The sequence below is a fragment of the Camelina sativa genome, chromosome 11 (assembly GCF_030686135.1).
Source record: "Camelina sativa cultivar CO46 ecotype springtype chromosome 11, ASM3068613v1".
Lineage (NCBI taxonomy): Eukaryota > Viridiplantae > Streptophyta > Magnoliopsida > Brassicales > Brassicaceae > Camelina > Camelina sativa.
This window is the reverse complement of record NC_141890.1, coordinates 11,079,603-11,106,239: the sequence shown is the minus strand read 5'-3', so window position 1 is coordinate 11,106,239 and position 26,637 is coordinate 11,079,603. Positions and strand designations below refer to the sequence as shown.

Here is a 26,637-nt window from a genome sequence, read left to right as displayed (position 1 = left end):
GGGAGTTTGTCATTGCAGTCCTCAGAGCCATCCAAGTACCAGATAGGTTTATCAACTGGATTCACCAATGCATCTCCACCCCCACTTTCACTGTCGCAGTGAATGGCTGCCATGGAGGTTTTTTCAAGAGTTCAAAAGGGTTACGACAGGGGGACCTCCTCTCACCGTATCTCTTTGTTTTAGCCATGGAAGTGTTCTCAAATTTACTTAAGTCAAGGTTCGACGCAGGCTATATCCACTACCATCCAAAGACATCTGATCTCTCAATATCTCACTTAATGTTCACGGACGACATCATGATTTTCTTTGATGGGGGTACCTCCTCCCTCCACGGCATCTGTGAGGCTCTTGACGACTTTGCTTCGTGGTCGAGGCTCAAGGTAAACAAAAACAAGACCCAACTTTTTCACATAGGTCTAGATAGTAACGCTTGTAATGCTCTAGCAGACTATGGCTTCCCCTCGGGTAATCTTCCCATCAGGTATTTGGGACTCTCTCTTATGCACAGGAAGTTGCGTTTAACAGAATACGAGCCTTTATTGGAGAAAATCACGAACAATTTTCGCTCGTGGGCCACTAAATCCCTCTCTTTTGCTGGTCGGTTGCAATTAATTGTTTCTGTTATCTTTGGTTCTATAAACTTTTGGATGTCTACTTTCTCCCTGCCGAAAGGTTGCATCAAGAGGATTGAAAGCCTCTGCTCCATATTCCTTTGGTCTGGAAATATTGATGTGGCAAGAGGAGCTAGAGTATCATGGGAAGCCGTCTGTCTACCGAAGTCTGAATGGGGACTTGGCGTGAGGAGACTCTCTGAATGGAACAAAACACTTAACCTGCGTCTCATCTAGCGGTTATTTGAGCATAAGGACTCTCTCTGGGCGGCCTGGCAGACTCTTCATCGTATCTGAACCTCATCTTTCTGGAACATTGCTAGCTACGCGGCAGACTCATGGTCATGGAAAACCCTGCTAAACCTTCGCCCACTGGTTCAACGTTTTATAAAGTGCAGAGTGGGAAATGGTCTTATAGCATCTTACTGGTTTGATAATTGGTCCTCCCTTGGTCCTCTCATTGACTGCCTTGGTGAGTATAGTTCTAGAACCCTAAGGATTACCCTTTCGGCAAAAGTGGCTGAAGTTGTTAATGACAATGACTGGAAATTACCTCTGAATAGATTCCCCCAACATTGGCAATCCTCAACCACCTCCAGTCTATCTCGGTACCTCCTCCGGACGCTACATTGGATGATTATTATTGGTGTGTGGAAAATGTCACCTGTCAAGGATTCTCAACGTCCAGAACATGGGAAGCTCTCAGACCGCGTGCAGATAAGCAAGTATGGTCTTCCTCGGTTTGGTTCAAAGGAGCGGTCCCGAAATATGCCTTAAACATGTGGGTCAATCACCTCAATAGACTACCTACTCGGAATCGACTCTTGGCTTGGGGACAGATACAAGTGGATGTTTGTTGTTTTTGCTCCATCGCCTCAGAGACACGGGATCACATTTTCGTGGAGTGCGAATTCTCAGCCCAAGTGTGGAGGTTGGTTCTCAGCAGAATGTGCCCCCACCATAGATTGTTTTGCTCTTGGGCAGAACTTCTCTCATGGACCCGACGATCTACTACTAATGCTCCCTCGCTGCTACGAAAGCTCTCTGCACAGATGGTGGTTTATAATTTCTGGAGAAACCGAAACAATATCCTTCACAATGCCCGCAGGCTTACCCCCCAGATCTTATTCACATTCATAGACTGCGAGATAAGACATATAATCACTGTAAGAAGACTTAGACGACGCTGGCAACAACTCGTCTCACTTTGGTTTCGTTAATTCACCCAAATCCCTTTCCTAACTCTATTGTAACCTTGTTTTTAATTTTTTTACCGAGGTTACTTTTGCCATAAGTGATATTATTATTGTATAGTCTATTCTTCATTTACATGATATTTACATATTTAGCCAAAAAAAACATCACACATATCTTACAACATCACTTTTTATCTGATAAAAGGCTTTTTATCTCGTACACACATTCTTTCTTCCCTCTCAATTATTACTTAAAAAAAAAGTAGACACTACTTTATGTAGATGCACATGTATACATCACTTTATTTTTTGCTAGTATCTTTTAAATTATTATTACATAGACTATAGATGCTTAAATAACCTCATTATTAGGGGAATACTGCAATAGTTAAAGTAAGTAAGGCATCTACGTTCTTCTTCCTCCACAACCATTCTCCCTCTGGCAGTTGAAGTAAGTAGCAGCCACAGGTAGACCAAGATTATACATCTCAGCAAACTCACGAGTGTTGAACTGTTGACGCCACCCGGGTGCATAAACCGTTTGTCTTCCGAGTTGCCGGAACAATATCAACACCATACGGTGGATTCCCGAAGGGCGACGTGGACTCTCGTAACACACCATCTCATTACCTAAACAATACAATCAGAAACGTACATATATATAGATCTATCTTTTTGATGGTCTATGACTATAGAGTGAATTATGAAACTTACCAAAGGCGGTTCCAGTTGTGGCAGGTATATCAGTCACCAACCTGCATCGAGAGTACCCATTTAAGTTTAAGACATACAGATCATATATAGTGAACTAAAGTGCTACCTAACAAAGCAAGCACGCATCAAGAGCATATAGAAATAGAAAGAATAGACGTTTTGTTGTGTGGTAGCTATGATATAACATGACACTTCAAAACAGAAATTTTAACTCTGACAAGTCACGTCTGTAGTTGCATAGAATATTTAAGTCATTTAAAGTATACTAAGCCGTTTTTTTCTTCCTTACATCATAGGTAAAACGTTTAAAGTGACAAGTTGTTGCTCTCGTAAAGTTTTTATACTATATGTTCCCTTCTATTATTAGCAAATATGTAAAAATATCGTGTTTTATGTGTCCCTTAGAAATGTATTGGATCTCTAATTTTTGCCATATATATATATTTTGTTTATCATGGTTATATTCTACTATTTTATATTCGAACAAGAAGTATGAGGTGTAAAGTTAATTAAGATAAAATATGACATGAAGAGACTAGAGAGTTTTAGACAAACCAATGCAGATATTCTCGGAGGTGTGGGTTGCTTGGACTCGGCACATCTGGATCCACCATAACCTTCATTAAAACCAGTCAACAACCGTATTAGAAGATCGATTATGATAAATTGATAATATCAAAGCAGCTCACGATTTTTTTTTTCTTTTTTTGAATTCGATAACATAGAAATAACTAAAACTACTATAAGGGGAAATAAAGACGGATTAGAAAGAAGCTTAAATTAGAATAAAGGTATATTAATTAGTTACAATTTTACACCTATATATACAAGAGTATCTAGAGTACTCTCGTTTGATTATCCAGATTCAAAAGTCGACTCGTTAAAATAATCACTTAAAATATTATCTTTTTGGACATCATGTTCTTCTGAAAGAAAAGAATTATCAAAAACTACTTACACTTGAGTTGGAATTTGATTAAAATATTTAATGGTCTCATGGAGAAAACTGAAAATATAAATATTTGATTTGACTATCTAATTAAGGTTTTATTCGACTATGAAGCTTAAGAAAACAAAAGAGTGAGCGCAGGGAAGAATGAAGCAATGAAGAAAACAGCAGGAAAGAGAGAAGAGAACCAAAGTATAGAAATTTCTGAGGTCATCTCCTCCAACCTCCACCATTGGTTTGTTGAGAACTTGAGAAGGCCTTAGATCCAAGCCATTAGTAACCTCTCTTTGGCGATAAGTGACCCTAAGAAAGACCAGCCTGATGAAAGGATCAAGAACATCTCCAACAACTCTTCCCACCACAAGAGGATCTCCACGACTTATAGACATGTATATATATATATATATATATATATATATATCTTGACTCTCAAGTCTTTCAACAAATGATTGCTTCTTATTGTATCAAGTATCAACACCTTGCTTCCTATTTTATTTATATAATGTATTGGGAATAGCAACTGTTAACTTTGTTCGCTCCAATGAAATAATTACCACAGTCTTTTCGTGTGTAGTCAGAATCTTAAAACTGGTTCGACGTACGTACATCACTTATTTCCCCAAGTCATTGTTTCTTTCCTTTTTCAGTTGATGGTATTCCTATTCCATAATCCACCAATAGAAACATAAATCATATTATTCCATTTATTCGATTAACTTGCCTGAGTTAGCTTACTAGTTACTACTTATAATTCTCTATTTTTTAAAAGTATCTAAAATATAAATCTTTTCGAAAAATGTAAAATCAGTCAGTAATTAGTTTTGTGACGATTGCTTTCTATTTTTTTTTTCATCTGAACAACTATTCGTACTACAAATTATAATTTATAAATAGTAAATAAAAAGCTGTTTAATGGCTAAATACATTTTTTCCGTTCCATGAAACTATTCCTCAGTTTTTATGGTGTTCTTTTGGGCGGTTACAAAACTGTAAACCTTCTTCCGATTTGCCACTTTGGTGGAGTTATAGTATAATTTATTCATATATGGATCAATTTAAATACATGTTAAGTTGTCAAAGAAAAAAACCTTATAAAAAAGAAACTCGTAGTCTCGTAAGACGAAATTATCTAACTGTTTAATAATTAATTGTTTAATTGATTGATTCATAGGCGTGTGTAAGCTTTGGACTAAAAGCCTCAAAGTTGTGAGATTTACTATAAAGCATATTTTTTTTGTCATTTATTATATTTTTTAATTAAATTTTTGGTAAAAGTTAAATGTATAAAGTAATAAATATTTCTATAAAGCAAATTTATTTGTTTTTTAAATAATTATTTTGGTATTTTTTAATGAATTTTAATTATAAGTCAAGTTTAATATTTTTTTTGGTGTTTTTAAACATTTATATAATTATATTTATTATGTTTTAACCGCTATTGTAACCCAATGGTTAACCAGACGTAAAACTTCCGCAAACACATCTATTTTAAAACGCTAAACTAGTTATTCAAAACGCTTAATAACGCTTGAAACCGCAACTACCCGCTTACACAATCTCCTGCAACCGCAATTACAAACGCTGCGTTTAAACAAGTCAGCCCCTAAGCAGAAGCCAAAATCTGCGTTTGAATCGTCGTTTAGAACGACTAGAATATATAATAAACGCGTTTTTGACGGGCCAAAAAAAAAAAAAAAAAAGCTTACGTGTCCTAACGCGTCTAGTAAAAAAAAACGAAAAAACAGAGAGAGATAAATCAGGGTTAAGAGATTTTGGGGGAAAAAGAGAGAGAGAAGAAGATAAAATCGAAATCTTCCCCAATTTCTGGATTGGCTTTTTCGCATATCATCCGCTTGAGATTTTCTGGGTTTTGGATTCCATCCCCTTCCCATCTTCAATCGGTAAGATCGACCACCAAAGTTTGTTCCTTTTTCTTTTTCAAAGATTTCGAATTTGTAATCTTTAGTATTGATTCTTGTTTGTTCGTTTGATTCGAAACTCAATTCTCTGTATTTGATTTGGTTTCAGAAGTTTTGGCTTTGAATTGGATTTGGGTTTCGGTTTTCAAAGTCACCTCCTTTTTTGTGCGTTTATCCGTTCGTATTCAGGTGAGTTTTTCATTTTAGAGTTCTTGGATCTTCGTTGCAATGACTGAGTCATGCATAAGTATTGATTGAGTTTTTGAGTATTGCGAAATAAAATTGTGTTTTTAATTTCATGGATGGAATTTAGCAGATATGCAGGACCAGCTCGTTTGTCATGGTTGTAGAAATTTATTGATGTATCCTAGAGGAGCATCCAATGTGTGTTGTGCGTTATGTAACACTATCAACATGGTTCCTCCTCCTCCTCCTCCTCATTCTCACCCTCCTCCTCCGCATGGTATCGATTTCTTTCGCTCTATAATTTGTGGATTTTGTAATTGATTTGAGTCTTTTATATTAGTATTGAGGAGGAGGTTTAAAATATTTGAGTTTGAGACCTGTGGTTTGCAAATTGGATTATAACTTGGTTGAGGTCTGAACACAGCTCATGCAGGGATGGACATGGCTCACATTGTATGTGGTGGTTGCCGGACAATGCTTATGTATACACGTGGGGCAAGTAGCGTAAGATGCTCTTGCTGTCAGACTACGAACCTTGTGCCAGGTATATAACCATCGTGATATATCCAAATCAGTCATATGAAAGCTCCTTGAATTGCTTAAAAGGTCCTCTAGTTCCTTAGAATCTTCTTTCGTACTTTCCTTTGATCTGCATTGTTCTTTGGAGGTACTCACATAACAGATTTTTCACCTTTCCCCAAATGTAAGTGAATCTGAAATAGCTGGGATTTGTAGAGGGCAGCTGAAAATACTTAAAACAACAGTTTGAGATGCTTCATGTAACATTACTGTTTCTTTTTTCTACTGTTAGAGCTGGAAGGGTTTACTTGATTGTAACATTACCGTTTTCTTTTGATCTACCGTTAGATTCTTACCTTTAAATAGCCTATAAGTATTGCCATTTGGATGTATGATTTTCTTTCATCCATTGCATCTTAAGAACATACATTTCTGATTTCCTTTTGTTCATCTGAAAATTCTCTTGCGAATTGGATTTTCTAGTTTAATGTTGCTTTTTTGCCGAAACTGTGCTTGACTTATTTGAAATCTACAGGGCTCTCCAATCAGGTTCCGCATGCACCCTCAAATCAGGTTGCGCAAATCAATTGTGGGCATTGTCGGACGACCCTCATGTATCCTTATGGTGCATCATCTGTTAAATGTGCGGTTTGTCAGTTTGTTACTAACGTTAATGTGAGTACTCCTATCTATGAAGTCACTTGTGCATGGTGTAGTTCAGTATATAGATCTTTCTGTAGGAATTTTAATTCTGTTTCATTTTCATTCTTAGATGAGCAATGGAAGGGTACCTCTCCCAACTAACCGGCCAAATGGAACAGCTTGTCCCGGGACAATGCCCTCTTCATCAACTGTGAGTTATCAAATTATGAATTTGCAATAGTTCTAAGTATTCTTATGGAACTAATACTTACTCTGTTCATCGATTTTTTCCAACAGTCAACACCACCCTCTCAGACCCAAACCGTTGTTGTAGAAAACCCCATGTCCGTTGATGAAAGTGGAAAGTTGGTGAGTATTTCTATCACCTGTGTTCTCACGGCTTCACATATAGCTTTCTTTCTTGTTCGTATTTACACATTAGAATAAGATTTGACAGAGTGACTGCAAACACAAATTGTAGGTGAGCAATGTTGTTGTTGGAGTGACGACCGATAAAAAGTAACCAAGAATGAGTGAGATCTGAAAGATCATATCCAAATTCTTCGTCTATTCCTGCGTCTGGTTTGTGCATATTACATACGCGGAAAAAACTGTATGTTTATATATCTGCCGACTCCTTTTTAACCCAAGAGAAAGGCTTATTCAGAATCTTTTTGTTACTGCATTTTTTGGGGTTTATTCATAGTTGAAGACACAAAGTGGTTTTGCTCTAATAATCTGGCTTTTCTTTTGCTCCCATGGAACTTGACCTTCTCTTCTGTTTGTAGACTTGTAAAAACTCATTGGCCCTTGAGGCATTGTTAATGTATGTATTAATATAATCTGACACACCTACCAAACATTGAGATTTGGGTTTGAAATCTGTTTCTTCTGTGGATAAAATTTGCTACATGGAACAATAAGTGGTAGTGAAAACTGATCTTAGCTTTGGTAGATAAGACTTGTCTTGGAGGAAGTCTTGAATCTGGAAACTTATTTTGGAGTCATCTTGTCACAACAACCTAAACCTAATTAGTACCCTCCACGAACATTAAAAGTTAGATGATCAGACAAAACTTCTCAACAAGAGACCGAACACAAGCTCTTTCTATATAAATACTCTCTCACACTGATACAGAGATTCATCACACTCTCTTAATCACTCACTGCATCAACAATGGCCGGAGGGAAGACTGTGGTGGCAGGTGGGAACACAAAGAGCTGGAAACTACTCTTGGGGCTGAGAATATTTGCATTCATGGCTACTTTAGCTGCAGCCATTGTAATGGCACTGAACAAAGAGACAAAGACCTTGGTTGTGGCCACCATTGGTACTGTTCCTATCAAAGCCACTTTAACCGCTAAGTTTCAGCACACACCAGCTTTTGTGTAAGCGATTAAAACCCTTAATTATAAGAACCCTCAGGTTACATTGAGAGCAAATTGTTTTAGCAGTCATTAACAATGATTCTTGGTGAAAATTGTATTACAGGTTCTTTGTTATAGCTAATGTAATGGCGAGCTTCCACAACTTGTTGATGATTGCTCTTCAGATTTTTAGCCCGAAACTGGAGCACAAAGGTCTCCATGTCCTCTCTATCGCCATTCTCGACATGGTAAAATCACATATTATCCGCATAGTGTAAACACAGTTTGGAGATATGTGTTGTTGACTTGGTTTCTTGATTATCTCTAAAAACGTTTGTATAAGCTAAACGCAACTCTAGTATCTGCGGCTGCAAACGCGGCAGTGTTCGTAGCAGAGCTGGGGAAGAACGGAAACAAACACGCCAAGTGGAACAAAGTCTGCGACAGGTTTGCCACTTACTGTGACCACGGCGCTGGAGCACTCATAGCCGCCTTCGCCGGAGTGATTCTTATGATTCTAGTCTCCGGCGTCTCCATTTCCCGCCTCTTATTCAATTCTAACAAATTCTCCACCACCAAAGCCCCTGCCACCGAAACCGACGTTCCCTAATACATGGCGGCCAAAATACAGCGATAAGTATACATGTGTGTGTGTGTGTGTGTGTTTGTGTGTTAGATGTTGTAGCTTACTTTGTGTTTTGTCGTCTCTCAAGTCTCAACTCTCAAGTCACTATCAGATTGTCTAATGCACTCCCCTGTTCTATCACTTTCGTATTTGTTCGGGTTTTCATTCCTCTCTAATCTTTTTGTTCGTAATTCGTAAAATGACATTTTCAACAAAGTAAAAAGCATATAGAACAATGTGAAAAATATACAATACATTATTGAATCAGGCCAACTCTTGGCAGAAGAAAACAAAAGAGAAAAGAATCAGACCAACCCAGGGTAATTATACCTAGATTTTTCAGTCATCTTCCATTTAAGAAAATATAATTCCAATCTAATTAGTTCCCATGTTATATTTTGTTTGAAAAACAATACTCTTTAACTCATTATCATATATCTCTAATAAATGTGATTCAATCATAATTATTCAAATATTTATTTATTGGACTAGTAAATAATATAAATGTATACCAGATTTAATTAGAAATGATAATAAATAAAACATTAAAGTAGTTTTCGTAGCTAAGAAAAATGACTGAATTGAAGTTTAATTCTAATTTTTTTTTATTTTTCTTTTAATATATGTTCAAAAATGTATTTGTGTTGGTATGAATAAATTTAGAGACAGTGTATATTACTTTTAAAAAGATAGTTCATTATTGTTCTTACTTGAAACGATAAATTCCTTTGTATTTTTTTTTTGTTTATTAAACTTTTTCTTCAAGCACACTTCAAAATTTTTACTATTTGCTTTAATCATTGCTTTAGCTAATTCTACCTTAGGGTTTTTTTTTTCCTACTAAAAGAAGAGATAAACCCCTTTCACATATATTTAACTAAAGGTTTATATCTATATAGAATTAATTATGAGAAAGAGACTTTTTTTACTGGCATATATAGATTTTACCATTTTGGCATTTTCTCTAAAATATTTCAAATTTGCCATTTTTAATATTTAAAAACATAATTTACACATTTTCTTCATCTTCCACTATTAAATGTGATAGATTTCTTTTTTTTTCTTTGTGTGGCTGCGTTTTTTTTTTGTTAATTGGCTGCATTAAATTAAAAAGAGGCAATACGCTTGAAGACATTCAACGATAAAAGTAAACTACAACGTTTTTCATTAGTTATTAAAAAATAGTCTAAGAGAAATCAACATGTAATTATGAGAATCTAAAGGTAACCATTGTACTTGTAATGTTAAATTTTCATAACTGATTTAATTCTGATGCCAATTTTTAAGTTGTTATTATCTTATAAAAAAAAGACATTGAGATATTTAGTTGATTTTTTTTGGTCAAACATATATTCTTTTGTCAAACATAATTTAACCAAAATTTTTTATATGTCATTACAAATAAATAAAATGTTTCAAATCTTGTAGAAAACTCTATTATGAATACCTATTTTCAAAAATATTCATTTCTTGGCGTTATATATATACATTTTTTTTGATGGACTTTAGTACTCTCACACTATTTGTTTTTAGGAGATCGTTGACTGAAATCAAGCTAACAGAACGATACACCGACAAATTTCAAAATCAATTTGTAGTGATTCCAGTTTGAAGCGAATTTTGTACATGGTTAATACTTTTAATGTTTTCTTTTTTTTTTACTAGAAGAAAAAGATTAAGAATCCTTCACATATATTTAATCATAGTGTTTAAATATATATACCCATTATAAAGTTTTTTTTAAGTCAATTTGTCAATGTTAAACAAAAAATTTCAAAGATATGATAAATCCTTATTTTATGACTTTTATCTTTTATATATCAATTTGAATTCAGAATCTTTTCTTTAATGGAAGATTTAAATAAATTATGATATATTTAACCTAAATTTGTTACGTTAATTTCAAATTAACAATGAAAAATCAAATTTGTTATGTCAAACATGGTTTAACTTTAACCAAAGGTAAAACTGTAGAAGTAAATCATTTATTTCTTGCGTAGATTTTTTTTTTTCCTACTTTATTTATTACTTGCGACTGAGTTATTGTTACAGATTGAGTTCTCTTTCCGACAAATCTTTTTAAGTTTATGCGTTCTTCTTCTGGGTTTCTTATTAGGGTTTCGAAACGGCACTGCTGCATTTCAAGTAAGAGTTTTTCTCTTTCAACAGATCCTTTTTTTTTAATTTCTTAGGTCTCACTCACGCGGGGTTTTAAAAACAAGTATCGGGCTTTGTGAAACCTATTCTCACTCTCGAAATGGACCAGCTTGCATCTCTAGCAGAGTCTGTGGCTATGGAGGTTCACCTTCTTATCCTTTTTGCTTCTTTGATTTTTGTGTCTTTCGTTTCCTCCCCAACTTTGTAACCTCTAATTTGCATGTTTCTGCTAGATTCAATTCACTGTTGCAGTTTTCTGAATGGGGGGGGGGGGGGGGGGGGATTGTGTATTCTTTTTGTTACAGGAAGATTCTGAGAAACAATCGATTAAAAGGGAGAGTAGCGTTGAACCTGACTCCTCTAGTCCTCCTAGTCCCAAAGTAAGCTAATATGTATGACTTGTGTAGTATCTTTCTCCAGTCAATTTGGTTTCTCTAGCAACTATCAAAAGGACTTGTTTATTTTGCTTAACCCGTTTTGAGTCACGATTCTCTAGGTTTAGTCAGTTTCTAAGAGTGATTCTTATGGTTTTTGTTGAAATTTAGCAATCTCACCCATTGATAAAGAACTGCTCTTATATTAGCTCTACTTTGTTACCTATATGACTGTCCAAGAATAGATGAATCTGGTTCCTAAATGATGTCCATTTGTTTTGTATTTGAGATAACTGCGAGGTGGAATCCATCAGAACCTTGCAGGCCGTCGGTTGATGACGCTCCCATATTTTATCCCACTAATGAGGTATGTTTTGTAAATTCTAGCTGCAGTTTTGGTTCTGTCTTGGTAATTCAAGTGTTGTCTAATTGAAAGTTTTATATCCTTTTGATGATTCATCATGGTTAGGATTTTGATGATCCCCTTGGTTACATAGAAAAGTTGCGTTCTAAAGCTGAATCATATGGCATATGTCGAATAGTACCGCCTGTTGCATGGAGACCTCCCTGCCCTCTGAAGGAGAAGAACATATGGGAGAAATCTGAATTTCCCACCCGGATTCAGCTGATTGACTTGCTTCAAAATAGAGAACCGATTAAAAAATCTACCAAAAGCAAGAAGAGAAAACGGAGAATTGTCAAAACTGGATACACAAGAAGAAAGAGAGATTCAGGCGGTGATACTTCTTCCTCTAGTGATGGCGAAGGAAAATTTGGTTTTCAGACTGGGCCAGATTTTACCTTGGAAGAGTTTCAGAAGTATGATGAATACTTTAAGGAGTGTTATTTTCAGGCAGAGGATCATACTGGTTCCAAAGCGTCTGAGAGTAAGAAATTTAAACCTAAGGTTAAAGACATCGAAGGTGAATATTGGCGGATAGTGGAGCAAGCAACTGTTGAAGTAGAGGTATGTAAAGGCAGCTGTATGATAACATGTGTACTATTTCGGTCTTTCTTGGTTTCACCATTTTCTTTTGCGGAAGATTCTTCTAACTCGCTGCTCTTGTTTTTGGCCTTATGACAGGTTTACTATGGAGCTGACTTGGAAACAAAGAAGTTTGGAAGTGGTTTCCCTAAGTATTCACCGGGGCATCTTAAATGTGAAACAGATCAATACTCTAAATGTGGTTGGAACCTAAATAATTTATCCCGTCTTCCCGGATCTGTTCTAGCTTTTGAGAGCTGCGATATCTCTGGAGTCATTGTGCCATGGCTTTATGTTGGAATGTGCTTTTCAACTTTTTGTTGGGTAAGACTCTTGTTAATTTCTTGAATTGCATAAACAAAATCTTCTGACATTTCCTGGAACTTTTGTTGCTTAAAGAATTATTGGTGAATCAAAATTATATTACTTACAGGAAGTAACGCCTTTGGGACCAAAATTATGGAATTGATGCATTCTTCATGTGGTCTCTAGAAGCTATGTACTAACCATCTGCAATTTGTCCGCTTACTTTGTTTGAAACAGCATGTTGAAGATCATCACCTCTATTCCTTGAACTACTTACACACGGGCGATCCAAAGGTTTGGTATGGGATCCCCGGAAACCATTACGATTCATTTGAAACCGCAATGAAAAAGCGTCTTCCAGATTTGTTTGAAGAGCAGCCTGACTTGCTACATCAACTGGTGAAAACTTTTCTCCCAATTCATTTTACATTTCAAGCTTTGCTGATTAATTATAACTCCTTACATGTGTAATTTTGGGGATGATTTGGTAGAGCTGTCTTTTGGTTAAGATAATACGTATCTCATTCTGCACCCCGTTTTTTTCTCTCTTTTTATCAGGTCACTCAGTTATCTCCAAGAATCTTAAAAGAGGAGGGCGTACCTGTCTATCGAGCTGTCCAGCGCAGTGGAGAATTTATCCTAACCTTTCCTAAGGCCTATCACTCTGGGTTTAATTGTGGTTTCAACTGTGCGGAAGCAGTAAATGTTGCACCGGCTGATTGGCTGGTTCATGGACAAAATGCAGTGGAGGGCTATAGCAAGCAGCGGCGAAAGAGTTCACTGTCACATGACAAGCTGCTTCTTGGAGCAGCTATGGAAGCTGTTTATTCCCTCTGGGAGCTTTCACTTTTCAAGAAGAAAACTCCTGTGATTGTGAGATGGAAAAGGGTTTGTAGTGAGGATGGATTGCTTACGAAGGCAGTCAAGGTGATTCTGATTCTCTGTTCTTTTTCGTGTGCTTACATATGCATTTATATACTCAAAAAAGCGTAGACAATATGTTACATTTCATAGATTGACAATTATCTTCTGTAGTAGTTGTCTACTAGTCCACCTGATTGTTGATAAAATTGAATCAAAACATTTTCAATGGGACTAACATAGCTGAGGTTAGCAGAAGCGGGTGCAGATGGAAGAAGAAAGACTAAACAACCTTCAAGATGGTTTTAGCTTGCTTAAGATGGAGGGTGATTTTGACATTAAGAGAGAACGGGAGTGCTTCTTGTGCTTCTATGACTTGCATATGTCTGCTTCAAGCTGCAAGTGTTCCCCTAACCACTTTGCATGTCTTACCCACGCCAAGGATCTTTGTTCATGTGAAAATAAGGAGAGATTTGTCCTAATTCGCCACACCTTGAATGAGTTACGGTCTTTGGTCAAAGCTCTAGAAGGGGATCCCGATGCCATAGACGAATGGGCAAGTAAATGCCGTGACCAGTATCCTTCACATCATCAGAGAGTAAAAGAATATTCTTACTTCCAGGCTAGCTCATTTTCAAAGAGCCGTGGTTCATCAAAAGTACAGCAACGAGAACAGAACAATCTTCAGTCAGTTTCCGAACACTTACAAAGTGATCTAACCACAAACAAGGAAGTTCAGTTGAAACAAGATGGTGATCAAAATGTAAACTGCATCACTGATAAGTCAGCTGTCACGGATGTAAAACTTGGTGAGGGAGGTAAGTTTGACGAGAAGAAGATTTCGGTTGAATCTCAAAATCCACATTCAGTTTCAGATGTAGGGTGTAGCGACATGGCGAAGAAAGTAGATGGTTGTTTAGAAGGGAAGAACCAAGAAGCTGCAACCAATAGGCTACGTCACTCTGTTGAGCTCTTGAGCACTGGATCTCTCGTTGTTAAAAAGCTGTGGTGCAGTAAACAAGCCATATACCCAAAAGGTGAGATGAATTGATGATTTTTTGGTGAGCTTTGTACTTGAGCATTTTTTTTTTGCCTTCTAAGACTTTTGCTTTTGATTGAATGTTGCAGGGTTCAAGAGCCGTGTTAAGTTTTTAAGCGTGCTTGACCCAACAAAACTAACCAACTACATCTCAGAGGTTCTGGATGCAGGGCTTCTTGGTCCACTCTTCAGGGTACACTAATTATGTAGTGGTTTCGAGATTATAAGTCAAATCTGTTTATGAGTAATAACAAATAAAGGAAGTAAGTTACTGAGCCATCAGTATTATTTCCAGGTCTCAGTAGAAGATTACCCCACTGAGAATTTCTCGAATGTATCTGTTGAGAAGTGCTGGCAAATGGTGACACAAAGGCTCAAACTCGAAATTATCAAGAGATGTGATCAACCAGTGAGCTCTTTGACCTCTTTACAACCTTTGGAGAGTATAAGTGGGCATGAAATGTTTGGATTTATCTCCCCGCATGTGATTAAGGTAACATTTAATTATTACACATTGCCATAAAACTATGTTCTTCTGAATCTTCTTGGGGTGAAAAGATTCATCCTTTCTAATGTTTGTTGGATGAGAAGCTCCCATCTTCTGTTTTAGTCTCCTTGATCATCTTCCTTACTACTTTGCATGAAATTTGTATAATTTCTTCCATTTTGCCTGCAAGTGTTCTGGACTGAAAGTTAACATTGTGGATAGGTGGTTGAGTCTCTTGATCCGAAGCATCAATTGGAGGAGTATTGGAACCAAAAGGCAGTGAATCTGTTTGGTGCTGAACCAACAAAGGAAGAAGAAAAAGATGATACAGAGAAAGGAGGGGCTTCAGATCCCTCTTTGGACCGAGACACAAGGCTTTTGCGTGGACTGTTGAAGAAGGCGACACCTGAAGAATTAGTTATGATGCATGGACTTCTCTGCGGTGAGGCACGCAACACCGAGCTCAAGGAAGAGCTCTCTACTTTGGTAGATAAGATGGAGAAAAGTCCTTGACGACTGAGCAAGCAGATAACACACACTAACAACACCCTTCGAAGTTGATTGTGTTTGTTGTTCCTTTGTTATGCTGCAGTTACTCTGTATAAGTCGAGAAATCTAGAGAGGCAACAATATATATATAGACTGAAGGAGTTACTTCGTTGACATGTCTTTCCTTTTTACTAAAAAAAGGGATTAGGGAATTAACGATTGTATTGTTATTGTATTGCCTTTGCAATGTATCATTGTACGCTATTTCATTTGCTTATTTGTACCAGCTTCAATTGAAGAAAAAGAAAAAGCTTTTTACTATTAGTAGACGATTTCAAACAAGAACCAGAATAAACTTGAGCTGTATATCACCTTTTTAACGAACCTGTATGCGCTGTATAAACAAATAAAAATAACTGACTTTAGAGTGTTTGCTTTGTGTTTTAAAGAAATGCCCAAATCCGAATTCAGAGCCGCCTAATCATTCATACAGTACTTTGGACTAAAACGATAATATGTCTTTTTAAATCTTTGGCTTGAAAAGAAGCAATGTGTAGAAATCTGAATCTGTACAAAGAGGAGAAACTTTAAGTGAGATCATCCTCGTCGAGATCGTCATTAGCATTCATCTGAATTGCAGTAACATCTCCAGTGGGTAGCTTTCTAGCCAACTTGATGATCTGCAGACAAAATACTTCTCCGTATCAGATTGCAGTGGTTTAATGAAACTTTCTATGATCATCTAGTGTCACAATAATCAGCATAATTTAGAAACACAGAGAGTCAGGATTAGGATATAGATTTGACTAGAATTAGGATTAGACCGATCATTTAAGTGAATTACCGAATGATCCAAATTCGAGACAGTGCTTGAACTCGCCACTTTCTTGATTTCTTCAATGTCTCCTTCATTATAGGCTGTGAGAAGTCTACTAGCACTTCGGCTCTGATCGCTCTTCAGAAAAGCATCAATCCTACCCAAAAGAAGATAAATATTCAGACACTAATTTGGTATCACATTTCCTGAAGCGTTCATGTTTTCTTGTTCGTAGTAACATATTCGGTCCAAGTATTACTAGTCAGTAACCAACCGAGCGGCTGCATAAAGAGATAAGAGTAAACTCACTGAGAACAGTCATTGTAGCATTTTTCTGCCTGCTTCAGGTCATGAGCATACAGATATACGATGATTGCACTAAGATAGGCCTGAAATAAATGGTGTTAAGGAGTAAACATTCAGAGATACAAGAGAGTCTGAAGATAGGCAGAAAGCATCAAGGTTGAACATAAGTGAACCAAATGGTACTATAAGTTAAGAGCGCATATCCTCATACCTTACACTGGCTATTTGTGGCATCACATTTATCAGCAGCTACACCCAATCTTAAGAAAAAGGTTGCCGCATCTGTGAACCTACAAATTATAATATGTGTGCCAATCAACTACTACTATATCAGATAGAGAGATAATGATTTTCCATGATACCACTACTCACTGAAATTATATCCATGTGGACTGAAACTTTAACCTCGTGTAATTTCTAAGAAAGCAAGAACTTACTTCTCGAGCTTTATGTAGACATTAGCACAAGCACGGTACAGATCAAAGGCCATTTGGTCCCTCCCATCCTCTTCAAGAATTTCACAAGCATCAGTGTATAGTTGGATGGCGTCATCTGGTTTGACATCTTCCAAGGCACTGAAACATAAAATTATTGAATATGACACAAACAAAAACGGAGCACGCTCAAGAAGCCACACTTACTAACATATAGAGGACATCAGAGCTAATGACATTTAGAAAATAGATAATTAGATACAAAATCATGCAACATAAAATTACCGGGCAGCCTTCCCAAGCGCATCTGATGCGGGTTGTGCCCTTCCACACTCGGTATACAGCTCAGACGCCTTTCTATAGAAATCAGCAACTTCATTCCAAATACTTAGCTTCTGTGCTAGGGCAGCAGCAGACTCCATATGCTTTGCAGCATCCCAGGGACTATTGGATATCAAGGATAACACTAGGTAGAATGCTATGTAGATACAACAAAAATAAACAGCAGCAGAATATCTCTCTTAACAAAAAAATTTGGATACGAAGCTTGCACCTCTTGTCCTTTTGAAGCTTTCTCGAGAGCAACTTTAGCTTTCTCATATTTGTTTGATGCCCTAAACCCATTTGCTGTTGTTTATGGATGAAAAGAAGTAAGAGGACAGGATCAAAATCAGGTCTCATCCCGGCACGGAAAGAATCTGCCATGCTTCTAATAATTCTAGTCTCTAAGCTTTTAGAGCAAAAAAGAAATATAAAAAAAACTTAGATTCTGCCATAGAGAATAAACTACACATTGTTACCCACCAGCTTGTTCATACAACTCAGTAGCACCTCTCCAATCAGCACTCCATCTAGTAAGCGTGAGTTTTGTCCTGTGAGAAACGAGAACCGAAGTTGCGTATAAGGATGGTTGATAACAGAAAATGATCACTGAAATGTAGGAATGCCAGTTACAAAACAACACCATTTTGAAAGCAAAGCACATCACACCAATCCAAAGTAATTTCTCAATCCTTATCAAAACGGGAGGAATATTACATATCAATTTGCAGAGCAGCTCAAAACCCTTAAAGACCTAATTTTGACTTGAGTAGCAGGACTATCTCATTGATTCTTGAACTTAAAAGCAAACTCAGATTGAAACTATTCATATCCAACAATACACGAGATCCTAGATTCTCCTCTTTCCCCAACAACAAAAAAAACCTTGATCGAGATGTAAAAATGGATCACGAAGAAGTTTCTCGATCACAGTGTTACAAACAGAAAGCATTATATTAAACCCACCAAAAGAGCACAATCATTTCGATTAACCCAAAGAAAACTGCCCTAAAACCCAATTCGAAACTTACTTCAAACCGATCATTAAGCTCATACAGAGAGAGACAGAGGGACGGAAGAAAAGCATACATTTTGTCGGCTTTGGACATCATTTTATCAGGATCCGAAGACATGACTGCCTCAATAAAGTTCCCGGCGATTTAGCGAACTCTCAGAGATCGATCTGCAAATTTAGATTCGCTCCCACTCTCTCTGATCAAAGGATTTTGGAAAAAATCTTCTATTTTGGTTATAACTTGTATTACCGAAATTTTTGGACTTTATCTTCCTCACATATAATATAAATTAAATTTCTTTTTCTTATTACTTTCTATATTCATATTCAAAAATAACAAAAAAAAACACAATACTTTCGTAATGTTTCAAATTACACCATCTTCAGATTTGTGTCCTTTCTAGTTTTAAGGATTCCAAAACTCATCATTTAGTTGAAAACTAACAACTTTGTTTAACAAAAATATTAACTTTATACTAAAATCTACTTGTATCTCACCTTCTCTTGGTTCATCTTGTCAAGTCAAGCTCATGAAAATAAGCATGATTCTGAAAGCTGAAATGTAGGTAAGAAGTAGACATTCATTCAACACACTTCTCCTACTTCCCATCATCTACATTCTCTCAACTCTATAAATTACAACACCATTGAATCCAAACATCATCAAACAAACAACTTCAACACAAAAAGTTCAAAACACACAGAATACTAATTCAGCTACAATGACAAACTCAAGAGTTTACCTCTGCCTAATCTTTCTCTCATTGGTTACTACTCCACCTGTGCTCTGCTCTCGCAGTCCGAGACTCGCAGCACCATCAGCTGCAATAGGGAAGAAGCATGGGAAAGCACATGTTCATTCTCCGGCATTGCTTGTTTCTGGTTCCCCCAAGGTTGATTCATCATCCTCCTCCATGACCAAGATTGATGAGCCTGCAACAAACTCTGTTTCTGATTCCCCCAAAGTTGATTCATCCTCATCCTCCTCCATGACCAAGATTGATGAGCCTGCAACAAACTCTGTTTCTGATTCCCCCAGGGTTGATTCATCATCATCTTCCATGATGACCAAGATTGATGAGCCTGCAACAAACTCTGCGATAGCCGGTTTCTTCAGGCATAAGTTCCCATTCCAAGGCTGGCCTTTCCACAAGTATGCTCCTTTTCCAATGGGTAAGCCTACAAATCCCTCTGTTCCTGCAACAACACCGTCGTCTTCTGGAGCTGCTTCTGCTGAGGAAGAGGAATCTGAGAAGGTGCCTTCTTCTCCAAACAAAGGAAACAACAGAGATGGAGGCAACGCGTAATGAATGAATATTTATTGTGTTTAATGAATCTTGAATCTACATTCTAGTTTTACATATTGTAACAAATAAAATGTACCATGTATTATATAAATGCTATGTGACATTTACATGGAAAGTGAAATGAATACAATTTATCTTTATCTACCAAGCTCTGTGTACTACCATATTTCTCAAGTTAATTGTTTTAAAGCAATTTTCACTGTGACAGACACAGGGATATGAACAACGTGTCCTGCATTTCCAAACAGTTTGATTCCCCCAAAGCTAGCAATAGAGCTGTTCTTCTTTGCTGTGAGGATCACACTAAGTAGCTTTGTCTCTCCACTTGCTATAGAGAACTGAGTAGGAGATACCTTCATCAAAACATCAAAGGGAGGAACCAAACCAACATTATAGGTCTCATTTCCAGCAATGTTTGTCACTAGTCTTTGGACAGTTCGCGTGTTGTTAAGCCTGGAGACAGTGATGGATGGCAAGTTGAGGTCAGATCCGCTGATTGTTGCATTTCTAAGCATACAATTCTTGCCAGTGTAGTTGAAAACCGCTGGAGCTGATCCATTGATCCCACAAAGAAATGACATATAGTCTTCATAACCTGCATAGATAGAGAGAGAGACCGTTAGAATGATCTACATTTTGGTTATATGAAAAATGTGGAAAAGAGCCGTTTTAACTCACTAGTATCAAATATTAGGCCAGGATCCAAAGCTGCGGTTGCGTTAACAAAGCCATTCCCCATATCAAATGGGGTTGCAGGAGTCATGGTTTGATCAGGATTAGCATAAGCACGCTGAGCCATTATCGCCTCGCCTTTGTTGTCAAACAGAACTGAGGTTGTTGAAAGTGCAGATGCAATGGCTGAAGGACTGAACTTTCTGAACTTCTGCTTGATCAATGCAGCCACACCAGCTATATGAGGAGCAGCCATGCTTGTACCAGACATCATTGCAAAATTCTCTCCTAAATAGAGCAAAAAAAAATAACACAAAAGCTGACATGGGAATGTCTTTAACTTTAGAAATGTCATGCTTTGGAGATTCTATTCATACCTTCAAACTCAGTGGATTCGGTGGCAGCGGAACTCCAAGCTCCCCAAATGGAGTTTCCAGGAGCTACAAGGTTTGGTTTCAAAATGTCTGCGTCGTTAAAAAGACTGTCTTCTGGATCAGGTCCTCTTGCTGAGTAGTACATAATCTTGGGAGCTCTGTCACTGAAGTTAGGATTTCGTCCACCTGAAATGGCTGCAACTGCCCCAAATCTAACAATCTCCTTGGTGGTTCCACTTCTTTCAAGACTAGAGTTATAGTACTTGAGTAAAACCTATATATAAATTACATATTGTCATTAGACAGTTATTCCAGAAGAATCAAGAGATTAAGTGTTATCTTTTTATAGTTATATTCTCACCTTAGAATCTTCTGAGGATGGAATTATGATGCCGGGCATGTCCATCGGTGTAGGATTGATCTGAAAACCAAGGACATATGGGTCCATATAGAACACAACACCCTTTGCAGTTAGATTCTTGGCAACAGCTAAAGCTTGTTTAATAGCGGACAGCCCGAGCACGAAACGGATAGAGTAGCTACATATCAGGAGATTCCCATGGACAAGATCCTTATCAAAGTTGTCATAGTCTTGGCATTCACCTACATACATGTCTTTATCTACTACTGAACTTTTGTTCTTCAATGCATCAAGAGCAGAGATCATTGTGTACTTCTTGCCTTCATCTGTAGGAACTAGAAAAAGAAAAAGAAAACAGCAATTCAAAGATAAGTCATTAAAAACCCAGCTGATGAAATGAAACCAGATAAGACTTACGTGCAAGTCCTATGCCTGGAATAGATACATTGTTGCCTAAAGTAATGGAATTAGAGTAAACTCGGTCGTGAGTAGCAGCACCAACTGTGAAAATCCATGGGCTGAAGGAGGACATGCTCTTGGGAGAAGGACCTGTGTTTCCTGCAGCTTGCACAACGAATATACCGGCCTTAACAGCTGATAGCATAGCCATATCCAGCGGGTTAAAGAACGTGGCTACACCAGGAGGACGTCGATTAGGTGTGATGGATAGACTTAATATGTCAACTCCATCTTGTGCTGCCTATCAAAATTCATAACCACTGGAAAGTGTCATGGAAAGATCGATACATTTTAGTAATGAATTGAACAAATATGTAAATGCTTTACCTGGTCTATAGCAGCAACAACATCTGCAGCAAAGCCCCCAAAACTCTTATACAATGCTTTGTATACAGAAATACTGGTACATATCAAAACATGTCATTAGTACACTCAGTGAAATATGAATGATATAAAGATGGTATCTAGTAATGTCTATTTACTTACTGCGCACGAGGAGCGATTCCACTAGCACTTCCAAAGTTATGGCCAGAAACTACAGCTGAGACACCATGGTTGCCCGCTGCAATGGAAGCTGTGTGCCTGTTACATCAAGATAACAATATTTAGTAGGAGAATGTGAAGAAGATGCTAATGATTCAACATTACAAACAGGTTATACTTACGTGCCATGGCCATCACCATCAAAAGGTGAAGCATAGTCCTCAGATGAATTGAAAATCCCTCGAGTTATAGCTGACTGAGCGAAATGGCGAGCTCCAACAAGCTTCCTATTACATGAGCCCGATGGGAAATCTGGTGTAACTTCACAAACACCTGAGAAATGATTAGGGATGGGATACTGACGCTGTGAAGTGTCAGTGCCATTGAAACTAGGATGAGTTGGGTCAATGCCAGTGTCTATAAACCCGATGACAATTCCTTCTCCAGCAGTTTCATATCCTCCTTCTTTAACCCATGCACCTTTTGGTAGACCCATGAACTGAGGTGTATAAGTTGTGGCCGTCCTTACAGAAAAATCCAAAACTACGTTTGCTACTTCCTTTCTCTTCGACAGCTTATCAGCCTTTTCAAAAGCAAATAAGAGAAAAGTTTAAGGAACTTTTACAATGGAGAAAACAAAGATATATAGTATAAGCTGATAAAGACATGGGTATGATCAAGATTACCTGTTGTGAGCTAACGAAGACAGCAAACCCATTGATGAGATAATGGAAGCTATAAAGCTTAATATACTTTTCTCCCTTCAATGCATTTCTAAGCAAAGAGTCATGAGCTTGAGCAATTGCTGATCTCCTTGATCTCCAATAACGTGATTTCGAGATGTTCCTGTATATAACCAGAGAAACTGAATTCAACACCAGGGAAGACTCTACACAAACAAAAGAGTGAACCTTTATACACAAAATCCAGCTTCTAGTGCTGTTCAAAAGCATGATAGTTAAGTGAATCATACAATGCATGTACCTAAAGGTGAACTCTTTCACTAACCAAAAAAAGCTGAAAATCCAAGATTCCAAAGCAGAATGCAATTACCTTGGTTGAAGTTTTGGTCTAGTAAACTTGGAAGTGTCTCCATGTTTGGAATTATCTCTGACCCTTGTCACTTCTGCTTCTTGTTGGAAAAGATGAAGAGTAGGAGCTTGTCTGAGAGTAACAATGTAAACAGCCGTAGTAGAGTTGACATCAGAATCATCATAATCTTGTCCAAATGAGTTCGACAAAAAACCAAAACAGAACAGAAGGAAAACCCCAAAATTCACCATTGAAACTCTCCTCATATCTCAGTCACTCACTGATTACAAAAGAAAAACCCCACGAAACCAACCAAATGCTTAAATAAGAAGATAAAGAGATAAAGAAAGAGAGAAAAAAAAGCTGCAAAAAGAAGAAGAAATCATGAAGCAAACATGGTAGAGTTAGTGGAATCTGCAGAAAGAAAAAAAGGAACTGCCTTTTATTTTATTTTTTTCGTGTTGGAGACGGTGAAAAGAAGAGTAAGCTCACATATATATATATATATACACTTAATATATTGTATTATAGTACACACAAGATAGATATGATTTTTAGCAGAAAGAAGAAGGAACCCAAAACTCACGAGAATCTGAAACCTTTTTTATTGTTTATTGGATTCTGTGAAGTATATTTTTTGAACGTTTTAACACTCTACAGAGTCTACACTACAGGGTCCCCCAGAGACCGAGAGGCAATGAAAAGGACGAGCACAGTGTTTTTTGGAAGAAAAGATAAAACAGAGTTTTGCGAATTTAGCTGTTGGAACTTGTCGGCTCGGATTTCTTTTTATTTTATTTTGTACTTAAATTAAGCTTTTTAGTAAAACTTCCACAAATTTTACTGAGAATCTTAAAGAATTCAATGTAATACTAATAAGTATTCGATTATTCCTGATTTTGATCATTATATAAAAATTTGATTCTAATAGTCTGTTACTTTTTAATTGAGAACTCAAATTCGTTAAAATGAAATAGTATCATTTGAAATAGTATCATTTCGAGTCTCCGATCAAGAAGTAAACAATAACAACAACAGGTAACGACTATATATTAACATATGATTAAAGTTGTCGCAGCCTTCTTTATAGTATGTTTTGATTTGATGTATTTAAATTAAAAAGCTGAGATTTAGCAAATGGGTGGGGTTAACGTGAAGCATCATTAGGAGTGTTAATGGGTCCGTCACACCGTTATGTTACTTATTTTATTTTTGACTTTGCGACTCTTTTCGTACTTTTTTTATTTGTTTTCTATCTTATCTTTCAACGGCACAATTCTTGTAAATCATCATCTTGAAGAAGATTCGATTCTATAAGTCATACAAAATTTATTCCTAGATGTAAAGTAATGTATGTGACTCGGTTTATCATTTTTCGCTTCTACCAAATCTTGGTTAGTTCATTCGATATTTTTTTTACCACTTTTCGGGTTTAGATTCCAGACCCGACCGAATTGAAAAAAGATCGGCCAAGAAGAGTCACCTGTAGGGTTGAAGCTAGATTGAAAAAGCCAACCAAATCCGAAATGTCCATGATTAGACAAGTTAGATAAATTTGCATCTATCACTTATATAGTATCCATCTGCAACAGTTTTACCATTTTGGTTAGTAATGTTTGCTCTTAGTTTTGATTATTCTGAATTTCTGATCATGAATTTCACTACAAACAAGCATTTCTGCATTTTACTTCTCATTCAACTAACCACACTTGTAAAGATAACACATGTAACAGATGGAAGGCAAACTAAACACCAATCAAAAATGATTGGGGTCCGATTTCAAACTATAGTTCCCTTACTTTGAACTATTCGAATGTGAACTAAACCCGAAAATGTAATGTCTACGCCTAATAAGAATTAACATTTTCCAAAGCCCTTTGCTATGGCATTGCAGATGCATAGTTGTGATCGCAGCATCAGTGAGCAAGAACCTTTCACAACAGCTCCCTAAACAATGTATTAACTTCTACCTAAACAATCCATAAACAAGGACCAGAGAGGCTATATATAGTTGGAACCGATTAAACCCTTCTTCCCTAATAGCGACCAAGGTCTAAGTGTCTGACTAGTTCGTAAGAGGGTAGATTCTTCAAAATGGGGCAAGAAATATGCTGTTAATTGCGATGATAAAAACAGGTTTAATGGAATGAAACACAAGAAGATAAGGCAAAAAAACACTCACTGGTCACCAAAATCTACAAACTTTGCAAGCTAAGATAGATCAGAGAGATTGCAGGCTAAAGTTACGAAAGGCGACAATGAAAGCACCACAATTGTAAACCTGAGGAAGTCCAACCAAACAACTTTAATAACACCTTCACAATCTCAAGATAACAGCAAACAAAAAAAGCAGTAAAAAAAAAACCCCCAAGACAAAGACTCATATTCTCATTCACTGCTAACCTAATCACTGCTGCTGCTGATTATGTGGCGGTGGTGGCATGCCAGGACGCGGTGGAGCAAACCCACCAGGAGGAGGAACCATCCCAGGGCGTTGCGGAGGCATTCCTTGCATCCCATGAGGTGGAGGAGGAGGAGGTCCTCTCATCATACCACCAGGAGGAACCATTGGCCTTTGCCCATACTGAGGCGGCGGTGGTCCAGAAAACTGCTGAGGAGGCGGCCTCATACCGTAAGGCGGAGGAGGACCTCTTCCCATAGGAGGACCTTGACCACCAAAAGCAGGAGGCGGCGGCAACATCTGTCCCGGAGGTCGAATAATCGGAGGAGCCGAGAGCTGAGGCGGACGAGAGATCTGAGGCTGCATCATCCCAGGAGATGGTCCACCAACACCACGAACCGGACCAGATAGTCCAGGCTGAGCTTGAACTAAGGGACCGGTTGGTACACCACGTCCAGCAGCACGACCGATACCTGGACCAGCAACAGCAGCTGCAGAGCCAGCTTTAGCACGAGATTCGTCAGGAGGAGGCGGTCCTTCAACAGTCATCGAGATTACTTCTTCACCTCTAAGCAACACCAAACCAAGCGTACGGCGATCTTCTCGCTCTTCGTTGATCTTCTTCCCTTTAGCTGGCGGAAGCTTACGAAACTCCTCGCAGTCGCCGAGAACGAGGTTCATGTGACGGTCGAACGCCATGAACTTCCCGACGAGCTGTCTCCCGTCTTGGATCGTCACTCGCATCCTGTAGTTGATGAACTGAAGCATCTTCGAACTCTTCGACATCGACATTTTTTCGCCCGATTCAACAGTAAACACTCGCTAACTAGCAGAGATTTAAGCCGGCGAAGTCAAGTTCGCCGGAGGATCGAGATTAGGTTTTCAAAAACTAAATCGAGAGGCCAAATTTGAGGTTTTTTTTTGGCTGTGCTAATCGAGAACTGTGAAATTTCTAGGGCTTATAAAAAAACAATATTACGCTCTTATTCTCTAATGGGCTTAATTTCATAGGAGGCCCAGTGGGTTTCACATCAATGTGAATTGTTTATCTCTGTATTTATTAACTTCACTGATATAATCTGCAATTAATCGTAATTTTAACCGTAATAATACTTAATGAACTCATGTCAAGTAGTAAATATCATGAAGCTTCAAGTTTCTATCAATAATACTTAAATACTTAATGAACTCATGTCAAGCTTTTATCAATAGTAAAGTTTGACAAATA

General features: G+C 37.5%; 8 protein-coding genes across 16 annotated transcripts; 4 read left to right on the top strand and 4 right to left on the bottom strand.

Annotated features, from left to right (window-relative positions):
- Positions 1 to 1,981: 1,981 nt before the first annotated feature.
- On the bottom strand, positions 1,982 to 4,065 carry TSF (PEBP (phosphatidylethanolamine-binding protein) family protein). Of its 2 annotated transcripts, none has more exons than XM_010441282.3 (4): positions 3,659 to 4,065; positions 3,077 to 3,138; positions 2,522 to 2,562; positions 1,982 to 2,437 (listed from the first exon to the last, which is right to left on the bottom strand). In XM_010441282.3, the coding sequence occupies exons 1-4, from the start codon at positions 3,857 to 3,859 to the stop codon at positions 2,214 to 2,216; spliced, it is 528 nt and encodes a 175-aa protein (XP_010439584.1). In that variant the 5' UTR covers positions 3,860 to 4,065; the 3' UTR covers positions 1,982 to 2,213. The 2 variants fall into 2 exon arrangements, with proteins under 2 accessions (XP_010439584.1, XP_087329808.1); XM_087473682.1 differs by having other exon boundaries at positions 3,695 to 3,934.
- Positions 4,066 to 4,862: 797 nt separating this feature from the next.
- LOC104722995 (protein LSD1) lies at positions 4,863 to 7,617 on the top strand. 4 transcript variants are annotated; one of them, XM_010441280.2, is made up of 8 exons: positions 4,863 to 5,371; positions 5,499 to 5,578; positions 5,706 to 5,852; positions 6,000 to 6,119; positions 6,630 to 6,769; positions 6,867 to 6,947; positions 7,034 to 7,105; positions 7,218 to 7,617. In XM_010441280.2, the coding sequence occupies exons 3-8, from the start codon at positions 5,708 to 5,710 to the stop codon at positions 7,257 to 7,259; spliced, it is 600 nt and encodes a 199-aa protein (XP_010439582.1). In that variant the 5' UTR covers positions 4,863 to 5,371; positions 5,499 to 5,578; positions 5,706 to 5,707; the 3' UTR covers positions 7,260 to 7,617. The 4 variants fall into 4 exon arrangements, with proteins under 4 accessions (XP_010439582.1, XP_010439583.1, XP_019087097.1 ...); XM_010441281.2 differs by having other exon boundaries at positions 5,175 to 5,371; positions 6,009 to 6,119; XM_019231552.2 differs by having other exon boundaries at positions 5,175 to 5,371; positions 5,703 to 5,852.
- A 121-nt stretch (positions 7,618 to 7,738) lies between these two features.
- Positions 7,739 to 8,870, top strand: LOC104722994 (CASP-like protein 1B2). Its single transcript, XM_010441279.2, has 3 exons — positions 7,739 to 8,125; positions 8,229 to 8,352; positions 8,448 to 8,870. The coding sequence occupies exons 1-3, from the start codon at positions 7,914 to 7,916 to the stop codon at positions 8,712 to 8,714; spliced, it is 603 nt and encodes a 200-aa protein (XP_010439581.1). The 5' UTR covers positions 7,739 to 7,913; the 3' UTR covers positions 8,715 to 8,870.
- Positions 8,871 to 10,744: 1,874 nt separating this feature from the next.
- On the top strand, positions 10,745 to 15,748 carry LOC104722993 (lysine-specific demethylase JMJ14). Of its 4 annotated transcripts, none has more exons than XM_087473680.1 (12): positions 10,745 to 10,874; positions 10,952 to 11,028; positions 11,120 to 11,266; positions 11,550 to 11,627; positions 11,730 to 12,227; positions 12,345 to 12,569; positions 12,789 to 12,950; positions 13,110 to 13,478; positions 13,669 to 14,449; positions 14,541 to 14,644; positions 14,747 to 14,944; positions 15,161 to 15,748. In XM_087473680.1, the coding sequence occupies exons 3-12, from the start codon at positions 11,147 to 11,149 to the stop codon at positions 15,449 to 15,451; spliced, it is 2,826 nt and encodes a 941-aa protein (XP_087329806.1). In that variant the 5' UTR covers positions 10,745 to 10,874; positions 10,952 to 11,028; positions 11,120 to 11,146; the 3' UTR covers positions 15,452 to 15,748. The 4 variants fall into 4 exon arrangements, with proteins under 4 accessions (XP_087329806.1, XP_087329807.1, XP_010439577.2 ...); XM_087473681.1 differs by having other exon boundaries at positions 10,757 to 10,874; positions 10,996 to 11,028; XM_010441275.3 differs by having other exon boundaries at positions 10,757 to 10,874; positions 11,192 to 11,266.
- A 52-nt stretch (positions 15,749 to 15,800) lies between these two features.
- LOC104722992 (gamma-soluble NSF attachment protein) lies at positions 15,801 to 18,802 on the bottom strand. Of its 2 annotated transcripts, none has more exons than XR_015571715.1 (9): positions 18,395 to 18,696; positions 17,789 to 17,856; positions 17,527 to 17,611; positions 17,270 to 17,428; positions 16,988 to 17,125; positions 16,734 to 16,840; positions 16,554 to 16,681; positions 16,272 to 16,401; positions 15,801 to 16,107 (listed from the first exon to the last, which is right to left on the bottom strand). XR_015571715.1 is itself a non-coding variant. In XM_010441274.3 (9 exons), the coding sequence occupies exons 1-9, from the start codon at positions 18,436 to 18,438 to the stop codon at positions 16,015 to 16,017; spliced, it is 876 nt and encodes a 291-aa protein (XP_010439576.1). In that variant the 5' UTR covers positions 18,439 to 18,802; the 3' UTR covers positions 15,801 to 16,014. The 2 variants fall into 2 exon arrangements, 1 of the variants encoding a protein (XP_010439576.1); XM_010441274.3 differs by having other exon boundaries at positions 16,554 to 16,633; positions 16,762 to 16,840; positions 18,395 to 18,802.
- Positions 18,803 to 19,042: 240 nt separating this feature from the next.
- LOC104722990 (uncharacterized) lies at positions 19,043 to 19,775 on the top strand. The gene has a single exon (XM_010441272.2). The coding sequence runs from the start codon at positions 19,043 to 19,045 to the stop codon at positions 19,625 to 19,627; it is 585 nt and encodes a 194-aa protein (XP_010439574.1). The 3' UTR covers positions 19,628 to 19,775.
- On the bottom strand, positions 19,628 to 23,725 carry LOC104722991 (subtilisin-like protease SBT2.2). Its single transcript, XM_010441273.3, has 10 exons — positions 23,030 to 23,725; positions 22,663 to 22,822; positions 22,159 to 22,559; positions 21,980 to 22,075; positions 21,821 to 21,893; positions 21,452 to 21,734; positions 21,035 to 21,369; positions 20,677 to 20,947; positions 20,306 to 20,587; positions 19,628 to 20,222 (listed from the first exon to the last, which is right to left on the bottom strand). Exons 1-10 carry the CDS (start codon positions 23,272 to 23,274, stop codon positions 19,798 to 19,800), a joined length of 2,571 nt encoding a protein of 856 aa, XP_010439575.2. The 5' UTR covers positions 23,275 to 23,725; the 3' UTR covers positions 19,628 to 19,797.
- Positions 23,726 to 25,103: 1,378 nt separating this feature from the next.
- On the bottom strand, positions 25,104 to 26,345 carry LOC104722989 (uncharacterized). The gene is made up of 2 exons (XM_010441271.2): positions 25,412 to 26,345; positions 25,104 to 25,289 (listed from the first exon to the last, which is right to left on the bottom strand). Exon 1 carries the CDS (start codon positions 26,199 to 26,201, stop codon positions 25,416 to 25,418), a length of 786 nt encoding a protein of 261 aa, XP_010439573.1. The 5' UTR covers positions 26,202 to 26,345; the 3' UTR covers positions 25,104 to 25,289; positions 25,412 to 25,415.
- Positions 26,346 to 26,637: the final 292 nt, after the last annotated feature.

Excerpts from the sequence above, each read along its gene's own strand:
- TSF (XM_010441282.3), bottom strand. The coding sequence starts at position 3,859 with ATGTCTATAAGTCGTGGAGATCCTCTTGTGGTGGGAAGAGTTGTTGGA. Across the intron at positions 2,563-3,076 it reads CTCCGAGAATATCTGCATTG|GTTGGTGACTGATATACCTG; the intron begins GTTTGTCTAAAA and ends CTCTCGATGCAG. Across the intron at positions 2,438-2,521 it reads CACAACTGGAACCGCCTTTG|GTAATGAGATGGTGTGTTAC; the intron begins GTAAGTTTCATA and ends TGTATTGTTTAG.
- LOC104722993 (XM_010441275.3), top strand. The coding sequence starts at position 10,817 with ATGCGTTCTTCTTCTGGGTTTCTTATTAGGGTTTCGAAACGGCACTGC. Across the intron at positions 12,951-13,109 it reads CTGACTTGCTACATCAACTG|GTCACTCAGTTATCTCCAAG; the intron begins GTGAAAACTTTT and ends TCTTTTTATCAG. Across the intron at positions 14,450-14,540 it reads ACAAGCCATATACCCAAAAG|GGTTCAAGAGCCGTGTTAAG; the intron begins GTGAGATGAATT and ends TGAATGTTGCAG.
- LOC104722989 (XM_010441271.2), bottom strand. The coding sequence starts at position 26,201 with ATGTCGATGTCGAAGAGTTCGAAGATGCTTCAGTTCATCAACTACAGG.
- LOC104722992 (XM_010441274.3), bottom strand. The coding sequence starts at position 18,438 with ATGTCTTCGGATCCTGATAAAATGATGTCCAAAGCCGACAAAAT. Across the intron at positions 17,429-17,526 it reads GGACAAGAGGTGCAAGCTTC|TCCCTGGGATGCTGCAAAGC; the intron begins GTATCCAAATTT and ends GATATCCAATAG. Across the intron at positions 16,108-16,271 it reads TCTCGAATTTGGATCATTCG|ATCATCAAGTTGGCTAGAAA; the intron begins GTAATTCACTTA and ends TTTTGTCTGCAG.
- LOC104722995 (XM_010441280.2), top strand. The coding sequence starts at position 5,708 with ATGCAGGACCAGCTCGTTTGTCATGGTTGTAGAAATTTATTGATGTAT. Across the intron at positions 5,853-5,999 it reads TCACCCTCCTCCTCCGCATG|CTCATGCAGGGATGGACATG; the intron begins GTATCGATTTCT and ends GTCTGAACACAG. Across the intron at positions 6,948-7,033 it reads CAATGCCCTCTTCATCAACT|TCAACACCACCCTCTCAGAC; the intron begins GTGAGTTATCAA and ends TTTTTCCAACAG.
- LOC104722991 (XM_010441273.3), bottom strand. The coding sequence starts at position 23,274 with ATGAGGAGAGTTTCAATGGTGAATTTTGGGGTTTTCCTTCTGTTCTGT. Across the intron at positions 22,560-22,662 it reads TCTTCGTTAGCTCACAACAG|GCTGATAAGCTGTCGAAGAG; the intron begins GTAATCTTGATC and ends GCTTTTGAAAAG. Across the intron at positions 20,588-20,676 it reads CGAATCCACTGAGTTTGAAG|GAGAGAATTTTGCAATGATG; the intron begins GTATGAATAGAA and ends TGCTCTATTTAG.
- LOC104722994 (XM_010441279.2), top strand. The coding sequence starts at position 7,914 with ATGGCCGGAGGGAAGACTGTGGTGGCAGGTGGGAACACAAAGAGCTGG. Across the intron at positions 8,126-8,228 it reads CAGCACACACCAGCTTTTGT|GTTCTTTGTTATAGCTAATG; the intron begins GTAAGCGATTAA and ends ATTGTATTACAG. Across the intron at positions 8,353-8,447 it reads CTATCGCCATTCTCGACATG|CTAAACGCAACTCTAGTATC; the intron begins GTAAAATCACAT and ends CGTTTGTATAAG.
- LOC104722990 (XM_010441272.2), top strand. The coding sequence starts at position 19,043 with ATGACAAACTCAAGAGTTTACCTCTGCCTAATCTTTCTCTCATTGGTT.